At 54.4% G+C, this 14325-nt stretch overlaps 1 protein-coding gene across 1 annotated transcript in view; it reads left to right on the plus strand.

Annotated features, from left to right (window-relative positions):
* The first annotated feature begins 9936 nt into the window (after positions 1–9936).
* Positions 9937–14325, plus strand: part of KLHL17 (kelch-like family member 17) — an 8350-nt gene continuing 3961 nt past the window's right edge. The window contains exons 1-6 of the mRNA XM_010147885.1: positions 9937–10150; positions 10560–10681; positions 11095–11316; positions 12365–12481; positions 13508–13721; positions 13810–13954. Coding sequence (XP_010146187.1) covers positions 9940–10150; positions 10560–10681; positions 11095–11316; positions 12365–12481; positions 13508–13721; positions 13810–13954 — 1031 coding nt within the window. The 5' untranslated portion in view covers positions 9937–9939. The remainder of the gene's footprint in view (positions 10151–10559; positions 10682–11094; positions 11317–12364; positions 12482–13507; positions 13722–13809; positions 13955–14325) is intronic.

Below are 14325 nucleotides of genomic sequence, written 5' to 3' on the forward strand. Positions count from 1 at the left end.
GCCGAGTTTTGCCTGTCGGGCGACGCGTCCGGAGGAACAACCGGTGCCGGTGCTCGCTCCCTCATCCCGGTATCTCTCTGTAGCCGAGGCCGGCAGCGTTTCCGTGCTAAGCGTGGTCTCCTTCCCCGTCCTTCCCAAGTCCTGGAGCGATCCCTTCGGTAAAAGGGAAAGCTGCGGCTTTAGAGCCTTGCGGGATGCTGTAAAAGCTGCAGAGAGATTCCGACAGCGGAGGTTTGGGGGAGGCACAGGGGTTGTTTGGCATCTTGGCTGTGAGGGAGATGAAGGACACAGGGAGAAACAGTGCCTCAGGTTTTCTGGCAACTTCTGGTTGAGGGGGGAAGCAGGAGCCAGCTTTTTTTCTGGCCTCTGCAGTGGCCGTTGGGGCAGAGGGCTGTCCTCGAGCTACAGCATCCCTGTTTGCGGAGGTGGTCCTGGGAGCAGCAGGCCAGGGCAGGCAGCTGGTTTGGTTCCGCTGGCTGAGCAAATGCCTCCCTCTCCAAGGAGTGATGGCCCTGGGACCTCGGCTTCTCCACAGCCAGGAAGAAATGCGGCACTCGGGTGGCTGTCCCTGCTCTGTGCATCGGTACATGGCCCCCGGCTGACCAGGCTGTTGTGCCAAGCTGGAAATCTGCCAAAATGCTTTTATGGGGTCTCTTTGTAAAGGAAACCTGCTCTCCTTTGACTTCAGCAGCCGCTGTCTGAGTGCGATCTTGGGGTGCTTTCCGTTGCTGAAGACCACAAGGAGGGAGGTTAGTTCTGGAGTGATTCAGCAACATGTGGATATTCGGGTGGTTTTGATCCTGACAGTCCCCAGGTGTGCAAGGCTGATGCAGGTAACTTGTCACCCTCAGGACAGGGCACAGCTGAAATGAGCCTCAGAGAGCTACTGCTCCTTTCCAGTACGAACAGTCGGAAGGTATGGGCTGCCTTTAAGGATGGGAGGAGGGATGGGGCCTCCACAGCAGATTTGGGGTGTCTGTGTGTTGATGTTTTGCACCAGGAGGTGGTGGTTTGTTTTAAGTTCACTGCTAAATGGCCCACTAACGCTTCAAATGCTCTTTGATAACAATCCCTGCAGCCAAGCAATCACCTCTGTGGAATCTCTCCCCACTGCACCCTAAATTTCTCTCCTCACCCATGAGCATCTGCTGGAAGTACGTCATTCAGCATGGCAGTGAGTAAGACTCTTGGGGATCTTGGGTGCAAAGATCTGAGTTTCCTTCCTGAGAACTGACTGATTCATGAGTCCTAGCAAACAGCATCTAATTCAGAGCGGACCAGGAGCTGGCAGGCGTAGTAGTCACCTGCTCTCTTGGCTTGACAGTCTAGGATCCAAATGGAGTTGCTCCTTAGTGTCTTGGATAGCTGGAATGCTCTCATGCTGTCAGCTAAGGGCAGCTTGTTGCAGGTGGCAGTGGGACCTCTTTGCTCTGCCAGCCCATCTGGTGGTCTCATCAGCGTCAGTCTTGGTATAGATGGAGTGGCATGTGAAAAGCAGGGCAGGCATGCTTCAAAGGCTGGAGATCTGCTGGGGAGGCTGTTCTGGGTCTTGCTTTGCTGCATTTCAGGCTCATCCGCTCAGAAATCAGATAGCCATGCTGAAGTCTCAGTGCTGGCTTCTGTATTTTCCCAGGTGCTGGAGCCTTGCCTCCAACCCCTTAGACAAACTAGATCTGGTAGCACGAGAGGCTTCACCCTTTCTGCCTGGCCTGCTAGAGCTGGCTGCAAACCACATTGCCTTCTTTAAAGGATGTGACTCCTCAAGGACAGGAATTTGAGCTCCTTCATCTGAAATTCCCAGGGTCTGGGACCTGCTGGCCTTGGCAGGCCCCCAGCGTACCAGTAAACTCAAGGCCGTTATGTCACATGCTCCTCATAGCTCAGTTTTCATGTATGTGGCCTATGCCTGCAAGAAGATGTGAGGGAATTCTCTTAATTGTTTTCTGGCTTGAAAACAGACTCCCACTGTTCCACAGCGAGAAGCGCTGAGCTTGTTCGGAAGGGGAAATGCAGATCTGCTTACGTGGTCCTGTACGTCTGCATTGCCAAGCCACACGACGGCTGAGGCTGGTAGGAGGCTTTGTAAGCTATCCCTAAATGTGGCATGGGCCATGCGTTCTCTGCAAGAGGGATGAGGTCAGGGTGCAGCTGGTGACCTCCTCCGGTGACATCCCGGTTTGGAGAGTCACTCACGAGCACGTTACAGGGTATCGGGAGCAGCATTGTTCCCTGGCTTATCCATCTGTAAAAGATCCGCTTGCCCAATTGCAGCTGGCAGACCTGAGTGCTTTTTCCTTCTTTCCCGGGCTACTGCTGGAGCCACTGGGTCACGCTGCCTGGTGTCGTGGAGTCAGCTTTCCCTTTAGGAGCCAGGCGGTAGCGTGTGCTGAGTCTCAGCAGATTCACTGCTCTCGTCTGACGTCAGGGCATCGCTGAGCGGTAACGGCCCGTCCTGAACTGGCCCACTGCCACCTACTCGAGACACCATCACCTTGCACAGCAGATAGGTAAAGGGCACAATCCCTCTTTGAATAGCTACTGGCCAAGGATGTTGCAGGCAGGGAGATCCTGGGCAAGTCTAGGAGTCAGGAATATTGAGATCCTCTGATCCAGGCTGCCTCCGATGACCTGTGCTCTTGTCTTGTCTGTTTACCTGTCTGAAAAATGAGCTGGGGACAGAGATGTCCGTCACCGGGGCGGCTAGAGGGACATCAGGAATACCACGGTGATGGATAGTGCAGCTGAGGCTGTGAACTATCACTCTGCTGCCTGGAGAGGAGACTTGCTTGATGCCCACGTGTAGAGGTTTGGCATTGCCTGTGCCATAAAATAGCATTGGGTGTGACATTAGCTCGTTTCCCATGTCTGCTGGGGGACACTGGGAGGGGGGCTATTAGGACATGACCCACATTTCTAGTCCTTGGCAGATGCAAAGGACTCCTTTTTCTTGGATTTTGGTGTGCTTTGTGCTGGACTGTAGGAACTGCTGTCTAATCCCAGTGCAGCTGGAGACCTGCACATTTTGCTGAGCATCTCAAGGCATGAATTAGTTTCCGTTTCTTGTTTCTCCCTAAACTGGGAATTCAGCACTCCCAAACCTATTCAGGTCTTAACCCTTACCACCAATTACTCAAAGTAACCTAAATGTTAGCACAGATGCCTTTAAATCCCTCAGCCATGGAGTCCTGCTTGGAGCTGCTGTGATCCTGCGTGCAAAATACTGAAGGCCAAAGCCAAATTTGAAGATGTCTGCAGGAGGAGTTGCTGCCTGTGCGAAGTGCATGGGAGAGGGAGTAGGTTGTGTACCCAGATGGGCACTGAGTAGATACCCTTTATCTCTGCTGAGTGTCCTGGTGCAGGCCTTGAGGCTCTGCCTTGCGCTCCCTCCCCTCTCAGCTACAGCACTTCTGAGCGTGCACTGGGGTAACTGAGAGCAACTTTGAGCTCGCTGTCCAAACAAAACTCCCCAGGAATAATGGGGAGAGAGGCTTTAATTAGAAAAGACCTCCAGCCCTTCTATGCGCACCAGAGCCAATCGATTACAACCCACTGAGCTGCTGAAAGACACCGACTAGGTCAATGTGCTGAATGCCCTTCTTGCCTGAAGCCAGCTCTCTCTGTGCTGTAGAGCTGGCAACTGTGTGCAGTTCTCCCCCATCCTCCCCACCCCCTTTGCTGAGGCTCCACATCCTCCCTGGCAGCTTGTCACTTCTCTGCAGATGTCTAGACAGGAGGATTCGGTGCGTGTCAGTTATGCCTAATTCATTAAAAAAACTCAAACCCTACTGAGAGCTGGGGATGCTCAGTCCTGCAGACTCAGCGCAGTCTGCGGTGCCCTGTGCTGCCTTGAGGCGAGCTCCGAGCAGATTAATTCCGTCGGCAGGAGCAGCGCCTGCTTCGCCCTCCCATCCGTAGCATGGGGGCTTGGGGAATAGAAGGCAGGCATGGTCAGGGGCAGCGCTGGCAGCAGGAGCAGACTGGAGAGAAGTGTTTGGGGTTGAGGTGCACGCTCCCAACCTTGCAGCTGACCCCTATTGTGTCTTCTTGGCGTGCCCACATCCTCCGCCGTGTCCGTCGGGAGCTGACAGAGGGGTACAGTGTCGGAGCCCTCAATCTGGCTGTCGGAAACGGCCAGCTTCCTCATTCTGCTGTCCCTCCTGCCACCTCTGAAGGCAGAGCTGGTGCCGGGAGTGACAGCTCCCCTTGCCACGTTAAGTCCCGTCTCCATCAGTATTTGCAGCCCTGACCTCTGTGTAGGTGCAGCTGTAAATCAGCCACCCCAGCAGCAGCAACTGGACCTGCAGTTCAGAGCAGGTAGGTCACTTGCTGGTCCTGAACTCGTAGGTCCCTCTGCTTCCTCACAGTTGCTGTCCCTTCTAGGCTGAACACACAATTAACCTCATATTAATAAGACCGAATGGGAGCTGCTGCACACTGTTTGAATTCCCTGGATGCAGGTAAAGTGTTACAGGGGGTGAGAAGGGACTGAACCCCAAGGTGTTGTATTGAGATAGAGTTTTCTGTCTGTATCAGTGATGCTAATGGGACAGGTCCTGGTGGGGACAATTGCCTAGATTAGTGCATTCTTTGCATCAGAGTCCTGGGAATATACAACTGGATGGTTTCCAACCCTCTTTGATTGCGTTTATTGTGGGTAAGGGAGCAGGAAAGGTAGGATTGCAATATATTTTGTAATGGGAAGTGCTGAAAGAAGCAAGAATTTGGGAGATCCGAGTTTGAGGCATAAGGGCAGGTAGTGTGTATCGGCTGTAGCTTATGAAAACAGCTCTGGTGTCTTAGAGTGTAAGAGGATGCAAAAATACTGCTAGTCATCTGGTAGTTTAAAGCTTCTCCTTAGGTGCGGGCTTCAGCACCATGGGTTCAACAAAAGGGGTAGCTCAGCTGAATTAACGGGGCCTTGCAAAGCAATAGGGAAGGTGAACATTTGCAGGCCTGCAGCTCTGGATGCTGCTACGAGCTGTAGTAGTGGTCTTTGCAACAGCACAACAGCAGCTATTGTTACTGCCGGCTCAGCTGTTTGTGTCCCTTGACTGTTGAAGGGAAGGAAGAGTCTGCAGGAACACAGGAGCACATCATCTTCCCAGCCCTGCTCCCAGGAGGAAAGAAGCTGCTTGTGCTTGCGTGCACACCCACACAGCTGGGTGGGGGCTTGCCTGTGCCCCCTGAGGCTGCCCCCCCATCTAGTCCTGCCCTGAGCTTTAATGTGTATTGCATGTTGGGGTTCTTTGGGGGAGTGCTGAATTGCAGGAGGCTGGGCACTGGCAAATGGCCTGCGGCTCTTCTCTGAGGGACTGAAAATAAGAATTCTGATTTCTGGTTTAGAGGAGATGGAGATGCACTTGGAAGCAGCAATTCCTGCGGGTGACTGCGTTTTCAAGCTCCTTCTTCCCCAGGAGTCCATGGTGTTGCTGTGGGGGATGAGTTCTGCTGGGCTGTTGTGGGTGGCACTGCTTTGGCTGTGCTGCTCAGAATGGAGATCTGCAGCTGCTGGGCACAGCAGAGTGATGCTGCCAGCAGCCTCTTCCCGCCTGGGGACAGAGCCAGAGGAGGTCTGCCAGCAAAAAAAAGGGACTTTGTGCCTGGGAAATGGACCCCCAACACCAAGGAAGGGGGGAAACCATGCTCCTGAAAGGGAAACTGGGATCATGGTGCCACCTTGTTCCCCCAACCCTTGTGCTGCCCACTGCTCCATTAGTGCCGTGACACGGTGGGTAGAGGTGGGTGCCAGCAAGGATTTCGTGTCTTATCCTGAAGGTCTAACGGCATCGCTTGTGTGGGAGATGCAGTGCTGCGCACAAAACAGGGCTTTGTAGCTGATTTACCAGAAAAGAGGTACTGGGACATCAGCACAGGGATAGGGCACGCGTAGAAGTGATGGATTTAAGGATGATTGTATGTCAGGTTTTAGGGCACGTCATGCCTTAGGGTAGGGGATGTCACCTTATCCAAAGCAAAGGTTCGTCCCCCGACCAGCTGCACAGGATGTGTCTTTGTGGTCTCCCAGCTAGCCTGGTGGACACAATCTCCATCCAGGCTGTCAACAAAAAGCCATTCTCCAGGGCCTTCCTGAGGAAAGGGCAGACTCTGAACTTTTCCCTGGAGGATACTCTGTTCCCGGTTTATTGCTCAGCACGCTTCTTTTCACTCTCAGCAAAATATGGGGGGGTTTTGTGCAAAGAGAACAGACCTCCCTTTGGGCAGGGATCATTTGCATTAATTAACAGAGCTGTTATGCATGGCCACGCTCTGTCGCAGAGGAGCCAAACAAACGCCTTCTTTTTTTTGTCATAACCTAAGAGTTATTCCAAGTCAGGCACCGCATCCATTATAACTGAGGCGTAACACGTGCGCTCACGCTGCTGCATGCTCCACAAAAGTGGGCTTGTGTTTACTTCCCCCCACTGGAGCTTTGGACACTGCTGTACTGTCTCTTGTGGGCCAGGCAGTGTTCCCCGTTAATTATATCTTAGCAGTGCTCATAGACCTTCACTTCCTGGGAATGAAGTTTTATGGGGAAATAAGGAATATTTAGTGCTGCCAGCGAGACTGAGAGTTCAGGCACAGGAAGCAGCACAAGCAGCAGTGGGGTGTTCTTTCCCTTTTTCCCCACTGATGATGATGATGTTTATTATGATTATAAGCTCTGGATGCCCCATCCCTGGAAGTGTCCAAGGCCAGGCTGGATGAGGCTTGGAGCAACCTGGTCTAGTGGAAGGTGTCCCTGCCCATGGCAGGGGGTGGGACTGAGTGGGCATTAAGGTCCCTTTCAACCCAAAACATTCTGTGATGATTCTATGATTCTATATTCTGAGCCATTAAAGCAAAAGAGCTCAGATGGGGACAAGTTATTGCAGAGCAGAGGGGACACTGGGAAGTGGGACTGAAGGGGCTGTACCTGCTTCAAGCCTTCGGTCAGAGCCATCCCTGCGTTCCGGGATGGTGACCTTTCCCAGGGTGGGTGGGAGAGCTGCTCCTTGGGGGAGGGATTGCTGAGGCTGTAGCGTGGCTGTAGTGAAAAGTCATCAAGCAGGGTTGGTTCAGGTGGGTCAGGTTGGCTGTGTCCTGTCCCCTGGTTTGGGGATGCTCTTGGCAGCCCAGTGGCAGTGTGGTGGGCAGGATGGCATCTCCACCTAGCCCCGCTCCCCGCTTGGTGACAGCAGAGTAAGTGCAGCTCAGGGTGCTGCAGTCGGTGCTGCTTCATTTGAGCTGATCAGAGCTCTGTGGGGTGCGTGCCAGCCCTCGCTGGTGACAGCAGGGGTGTGTGGGCGGAGAGGGGAGTGAGCAATAGCTGATGTCTACCCCCTGGCCATGGGAATCATTGCTAGGCAAGTCAATGTCACCCTTGTCACTCTCTGCATTTGTACTCGCCCGGAGTTGTGCAGTGACTCAGTGGCAGGGCTGGGAAGAGAGCCCAGCACTTCCAACCCTCTTTGGAAAGGCGTTTGATTACTGTGATGCCAATGCATTGGCTACAGCAGCCGTCGGTCCGTTGTGCCCCATGCCTCTCCCGGGACTGCTGCCCCTGAGCTGTGTGCTAGTCCCTGCCTGGCCACGGCAGCAAACCTTTCCTCGCAGGTCTCCAAGAGCACAGGGAGAAGCAGTCCCATCTTCTCCCTGCTCCTCCATCCTGTCCTGCATTGTTCCCCTGGGTCTTCCCAGTGCTGCGGAGCCAGGAGCTCCCAATTCTTGCTACCAGCACCCAGGAGGGGCGAGGTGAGTGTTCTCAGTTAGAGCTGGGGCATGACTTCAATACTGATGGGGAGAAGTATGCCCAGCAGTGTATTAAAAGGATACACCAGCTCGAGCAGATCGGGAAACCCCTCAGGCTTGCAGCTAGGGAGGGAAATAAAGGTGAGAAAGCACTGTCTGCTCGCTGCCACCAAACCAGGTCTGGGAAAGGGGCTCTTGAGCCCAGGTAGAGATGCTAATAATTATTTGTAATTATTAAAGCATTAGAGATGCTAATAATTATAAACTGCCTTCCTGCAGTCACCTGTCATCCAGCAATGTCCATGTGTGTGAATTAGCACAACCGAGGGTGTCACGGGGATGTTGCTGCTCTCTGAAAAGCTCAGCGGAGGGGTGTGGGAGGACAAGGCTGGTTAACTCATGGGCTCTTCTTCCCTGTCAAGGGCACAATGGCATCTCACTCTCATTGCTGGAAAGCATCAACAGGCATTGCCTTTGTTGTGTGCTCGTGAATCTTCCCCGCTGACAGTGAGATGAGGAATCTCATATCACGTGGGATGATGCAAATAGAAAAGGGCATTGCAGGCTTCTCTCCTGCTCAGGAAAGATGTTTATTCATCTTTTTTCCTCCCCCAGACTCTAGTACATGATACAATTGCTATTTAAAACCGAATAGATGGCTGCATTCGTGGCTGAGCAGGCACAGCGTGGTGGGTTTCTATTTTTAGGCTCGGCACGGCTGGCGACGTGTAGGTGTCGTGAGGAGCACGGAGGCTGAGGGGATTCTCTCGCCGCAGGGATGCGGGGGCAGGCGCACGAGTGCGGTACACGGGCTTTTTTTTCTTCAAGCTGCCTTTTTCTCCTGCTCCCTCCCCCTTCCTCCTGCTGCTCAGTCATTTTCTCTTCACTCCCCCGCTTTTCCTTCAGGTGCTGCTGGCAGGGAGACAGTCAAGCACCTTTCAAAACACCATGAGCAGCCTAAAAACATGGAAAGAGAAAACATCTTTGCACAAATACATGTCCCTATTCCTCGGTTAGGCAATTTTTATTTCCTACGAGCAGGTCAAGTTCATACTCCTGGGCTGTCTGATTGTAAGCATTCTGCATCAGGTCCCGGCCACCTGATCAGCATCTCTGTTCTTTGCTGTCTGTCCCTCGTCAAACCAAAACTACCTGAAGTTCAAAATTACCTCTTGGAAGGACAGCCAGGGTCTCAGCCAGGGATGCTTCCAGGGAAATCAAGGAGCTTTGCTTTGCCCAGGCTGGGCTAGGGCAGGAACAGGAGTCTGTGGTGCTGGAGCAGGGCTGTTCGGTGTGCCTGTGTAGAGGACACTGGAGCGAGGTGGAGATCAGGATGTTAAAGTGCGTGTTCCCTGGCACCTCACTGACCACCTGGGAATCCCCAGCCTCTGTCAGAAAAGAGGTCAGAAATATAAAACAGCAGGAAGACTCGAACGCCTGGTCTGCAGGATGGTGCTGGGACTGTAGAGGTCTGTGCTATGATTGCCTCTGCCCTCTGCCTTTATCCTCCTGAATTGTATGGGCATGGAAAAGACAGCAACTCTCTGAGCTGAGCTTTGGAAGGCATTACAAATCTCCTAGCATCTTCTGGAATCTGGAAGGGAACAGCTACCGCTCAGAGAGCTGTGGTCAATAGCATCACTCTTGCCTTTTCGGATGTGGGATTCCCTGGTTATTTTTTGTTTAGGCTAATCATGGTGGTCATGCCCACGGTGTCTAGTGATCTGTTTAAGCTGTTTGATCAATGCAGGACTGGCATGCCCTGGTGAGACTTCTAAGGTCAATGCTTCTGCTGATATTGCATGGAAATGCACCTTGGTAGGCTGATTTGGAGGTGGTGCAACTTCACTGGTGTAAGCCCATATGTTGTAGTACCCTTCTGAAGGTGAGTAAGGAGGATATCGATCCAGGGATGAACACGGTTGGGAAGCAGTGAGTGTCACAGAACAGAGTCTCGGCATCGCTGTGCATTACTTGTGTCCAGGGACTGTCTTCTCCCCATCGCTGGTTTGTGAGCAGGATGACGTTTCCCTGGCAGGGGCTGGTTAGACGACAGGTCTTAGGAAGGGTCGTTGAGCAGTGGCAGGCATACCTGGGGGCTACGGGAATTTTCTGGGGATAGAGCTCTTCCCACCCGGATAATGCTTTGGTTTTCCCCCACGTCAGTGCCGGTGAGGAAGGAAAGCCCACCACCTACCCCCTGCAGCCATGGAAGGAGGCGTGCAGCTCCTCAACCGTGACGGCCACAGCATCTCCCACAACTCCAAACGACACTATCACGATGCCTTCGTGTGCATGAACCGCATGCGCCAGCGTGGGCTGCTCTGCGACATCGTGCTGCACGTGGGCACCAAGGAGATCAAGGCCCACAAGGTGGTGCTGGCGTCCTGCAGCCCGTACTTCCACGCCATGTTCACAAGCAAGTAGTGTCCTCTCTTCCCTCTGGGTCTCCCTGCTCCTCAAAGCCTCCCTTCCCTGCCAACCCCTTCCCTTGCTGTCCTGCTCCCTATTCTCACCGCCCTGCCCTATGGGAATGCGATGCCCATGTGTCATCACTGGGAGCAAGTGCAGTAACATTCCTCATCTGGCTCCCTTCCATGAAACCCTCTGCCCATAACCTCCTGCACAGGTATCTTGATGCCCATCCTGCAGACATGGACCACATTCCCTAGAACATACCTCTGCTCCTCCTTGCTAAGAGGTGAGAAGGAGATCTTTACTGGGCTGTGGAGGTGGATAAGGCTTGTTCCGTGCACAGTCAAGTCTTCCTGCAGGGAAACGATCCTGCTGTGGGATTTTGTACATGTCTGTTGTCTGTGTTGCCCCAGATGAGATGAGTGAGAGCCGCCAGACCCACGTGACGCTGCACGACATCGACCCTCAGGCCCTGGAGCAGCTGGTGCAATACGCTTACACGGCTGAGATTGTGGTGGGCGAGGGGAATGTGCAGGTAGGAGCTTCCCCTCAGATCTCTCTTCTCCACAAAGCCATTCTGTACTTGCCTCCTGGGGGCTCTTCTCTCCTGCTCAGCACTTTTGGCTGATGTTATGTGGTGGCATCTACGTCTATGGTCAGGGAGTCCATCTGCTCCCCTGCACCCAGAGGGGTGGAAGCGCTAAGCAATGCCCAGGTCTAGTCCTGCCATTCTCCTGCCATTTCCTGGCCTCGCAGGGAGTTGCAAGTGTCCTCAGCTCTCCTGTAGCTTAATCCTGTTGGGAACAAAGAATGCTTTGTCCTGTCTGTGCTTGTGCGCCTGAAGGTGCTTAGGAAGCCTGTTCTGTTGTTGACTTGCAGTGAGACGGGGGTGAAAATAGTCTCCTTGCCCTAGAAACTCTCTCTTTCCCCATTCTTTTCCACTGCCAGACACTTCTTCCTGCTGCTAGCCTGCTTCAGCTCAATGGTGTGCGGGATGCTTGCTGCAAGTTCCTGCTCAGCCAGCTCGACCCATCCAACTGCCTGGGGATCCGGGGTTTTGCTGACACACACTCCTGCAGCGACCTTCTCAAGTCTGCGCACAAGTATGTCCTCCAACACTTCGTGGAGGTCTCCAAGACAGAGGAGTTCATGTTGCTGCCTCTGAAACAGGTGAGATCCTGATGGGAGTGTGAAGGTATGGGTGTGACAGGGCTTTTTGTGATCCATCCTGAAAGGCACAGCCTACGTGTCAAAAGCCCAAGGAACCTGCACTGAGGGGACAGGGTTTGGCAGGGGAATGTACCCATATTCTGTGCTTTGGTACTCTCTGTTGAATGGAGAGCCAATACGTGGGAAGAGTGCTGTGAGGGAGTGAGGTTAATCCCATGTGAAATAGGGATGTGAAGGTAGTATGGAGGATAATTGCTGTCACTGGTGCTTGCCACGTGAGCTCTGAGCACACTGCTCTCTCTCTGGGAGCACAGGCCAAGGAATAAGTCCTGGCTGCCCTGGTCACATAGCTGTGATGTTTAATTCAGAGTTCAGCTAATGTTTCCTGCTGCTCTTCCTGTGATCCCAGTGTGGCCCTCCCCAGCTCATCCCTGTCTGCAGGGTGCTGGGCTGTGCCCTGGCCAGCAGACATTCCCAGCCCTAGCTCTGCATCTCCCAACCCTGTGTGGTCCCTCAGCAGTATACAGACGCTTCTCTGCACCCATTCTCGGGGCAGTGGGGTGTGTGGCAGCAAGAGGAGGGTATGTGTTTCCACTTGCACCAGCTCCCTTGTCCTTGGCAGGTGAAGTGAGTCGCTGAGAACAGCCAGGGCACCTGGCTCCATCCCTGAAATATTGAAGGGACTTGTGCAAGCAGAGTCACCCGCCTGATCTTACTGATGTTGATTGGAAGTGTCAGGCGTTGCAGCAGCTTCAGACACAGAAGGGGGGGAATACTCCAAGGAGGATGATCTAGGGCAGAGCTGTCTCCACACTAGTACTGTGAGGAGAGGGGAAGTACAGCTGCACCTGCCTGATCTGGGGGACCTGGTTCCTCTTTGGATCCTTCTGCATCCAGCGAGAAAGAGTAGCTGTACACTCCTCAACACCCAGCATCTACAGGATGCGGCAGCTCTGCCTCTGGCAGTGCTGTTGTGCAGGGTGTGTGAATGTGTCCTGTCCTCCCAAACCATGCCACCAACTCTTGCCCTTTCCACCCCGCTCTGCAGGTGCTGGACCTCATTTCTAGTGACAGCCTCAATGTGCCATCGGAGGAGGAGGTGTACCGGGCTGTGCTCAGCTGGGTCAAACATGATGTGGACAGCAGGAGACAGCATGTCCCCAGGGTGAGTCTTCTGGGGAAGGTGGCCTGGCTCTACCCACCAGCTCTGGGTGGATACGTGGCTGAGGGAAGCTGCAGGTTGGCCAGGGGTCAGGGACAGCAGGTCCATGCCATACCATTTGCAGTCCAGACATAGATGAGGGTGTTGCTGAGAAAGTTCAGTCTTGTAGAGTGAATCAAACTACTGACAAATCCCAGGGGGATGCACTGCCTGAGCCCTGGCAGCTTGGGCATGCGGAGCTCTGGGTGAGGGCAGCAGGAGAGGTCAGCCCTGCCCACAGCCTTGCTGAGCTTTCATGTGCATCCTCCAATAAAAAGCTCAGCAAATCTGAGCAGGCACTTCTTTTAAATCATGCCTTTGTCTCTCCGCATCCTCACCTTGGATCACGGATCTGCCAGCCTCCTGCCTGTCAAAGGTGCAGCTGGAGAAGACATGGTTAAGCCCTTTCCTGGAGGGCTGATGGTGTTTGGCATGGCACTGGGTGGGAGGAAGCATCCCTCTGTGTCCGCCCAAAGTCAGGACTGAGATGGGGCAGGATGAGGAAGTCTCTGCCTGAGGGTTTCCACCTACCCCAGAGCTTTACCCTGGAGAAGTTGTGTCTCCTCCTTTGCTGGTTGTGTGCACTCAAACATCCCTCCTGTGGGCAATGCAGGCGACTAGGGGCACGCTGGGCAGAGGGAGGTGGTGTCAGGGCTCTGTAGCCCCACAGCCCGCATCGTTATGTGTAGCATGAGTGCTGGAAGAGGATGTGGGTGCTGGCAGAAGGAATCGTAGGGCTCTGGGGTGGCTATGGGACGTGTCACAGCCAGGCTGAGGGCTCCCAGCTCTGCAGAGACGTTCAGGCTGAATCGCTGCATGTGCTTTGGTGCCCTTTGTCACAGGGTGCCTGTCCTGCCAAGTGAGCAGGGTGGCATCTCCAGGTGGAGTCAGCCTTGCCAGGGTCCCCAGGGTTCGTAGGGAAGATGTAGGAGCAGCACTGGGACGAACCCTTCCCGCCCTGCCCATGGGGTGTGACTCCTCTCCCCTCAGCTTATGAAGTGTGTCCGGCTGCCCCTGCTGAGCCGGGACTTCCTCATGAGCAACGTGGACACCGAGCTGCTGGTGCGGCATCACTCGGAGTGCAAGGACCTGCTGATCGAAGCCCTCAAGTACCACCTCATGCCAGAGCAGAGAGGGGTCCTGAGCAACAGCCGGACGAGGCCGCGGCGCTGCGAGGGGGCCAGCACTGTGCTCTTTGCCGTGGGTAAGGCCCTGCCACGCGCTGACGTCCCTGCGAACCCCTTCTCAGGGCCTTGGACTGTTGTTTTGCTCTGTTTGCCATCCCGTTGCAGGTGGGGGGAGCCTGTTCGCCATCCATGGGGACTGCGAGGCCTATGACACGCGGACGGATCGGTGGCACCTGGTGGCTTCCATGTCGACACGCAGGGCCAGAGTGGGCGTTGCTGCCATTGGGAACAAGCTGTACGCTGTGGGCGGGTAAGGAGGGCACGGGAGCCCCGCTCAGGGAGCTGGCAGGGATGCCTGCCGCAGCCTCTGAATGGAGCCGGCGGGGGGAAAAGCTCCGGGAGCCTCCCAGGGCCAGCCTCCCGATGAAGGAGGACGATACCAGGAGAATTCCCAGTATCTCTGGGTTGCTAACTGCAGGAGCAGTAACTCAAAAACTCCTTCCCTGCCCTGCAGTCCCGAGCAGGGAGTTTGCTAGCTCTTAGCATGGTGGTGGCTACATCCTGGACTTGCACCGTTTCCTCCCGTGTGTCTTAGCCCTGTGCTGCAGGCTGTTCAGAGCCTCCTAACTCCCCAGCCCCCTCTGAGTGTGGGGGTCCCTCTGAGACCCGCTTGCTTTGCCG

Source organism: Eurypyga helias, unplaced genomic scaffold (assembly GCF_000690775.1).
Source record: "Eurypyga helias isolate BGI_N326 unplaced genomic scaffold, ASM69077v1 scaffold39622, whole genome shotgun sequence".
Classification (NCBI taxonomy): domain Eukaryota; kingdom Metazoa; phylum Chordata; class Aves; order Eurypygiformes; family Eurypygidae; genus Eurypyga; species Eurypyga helias.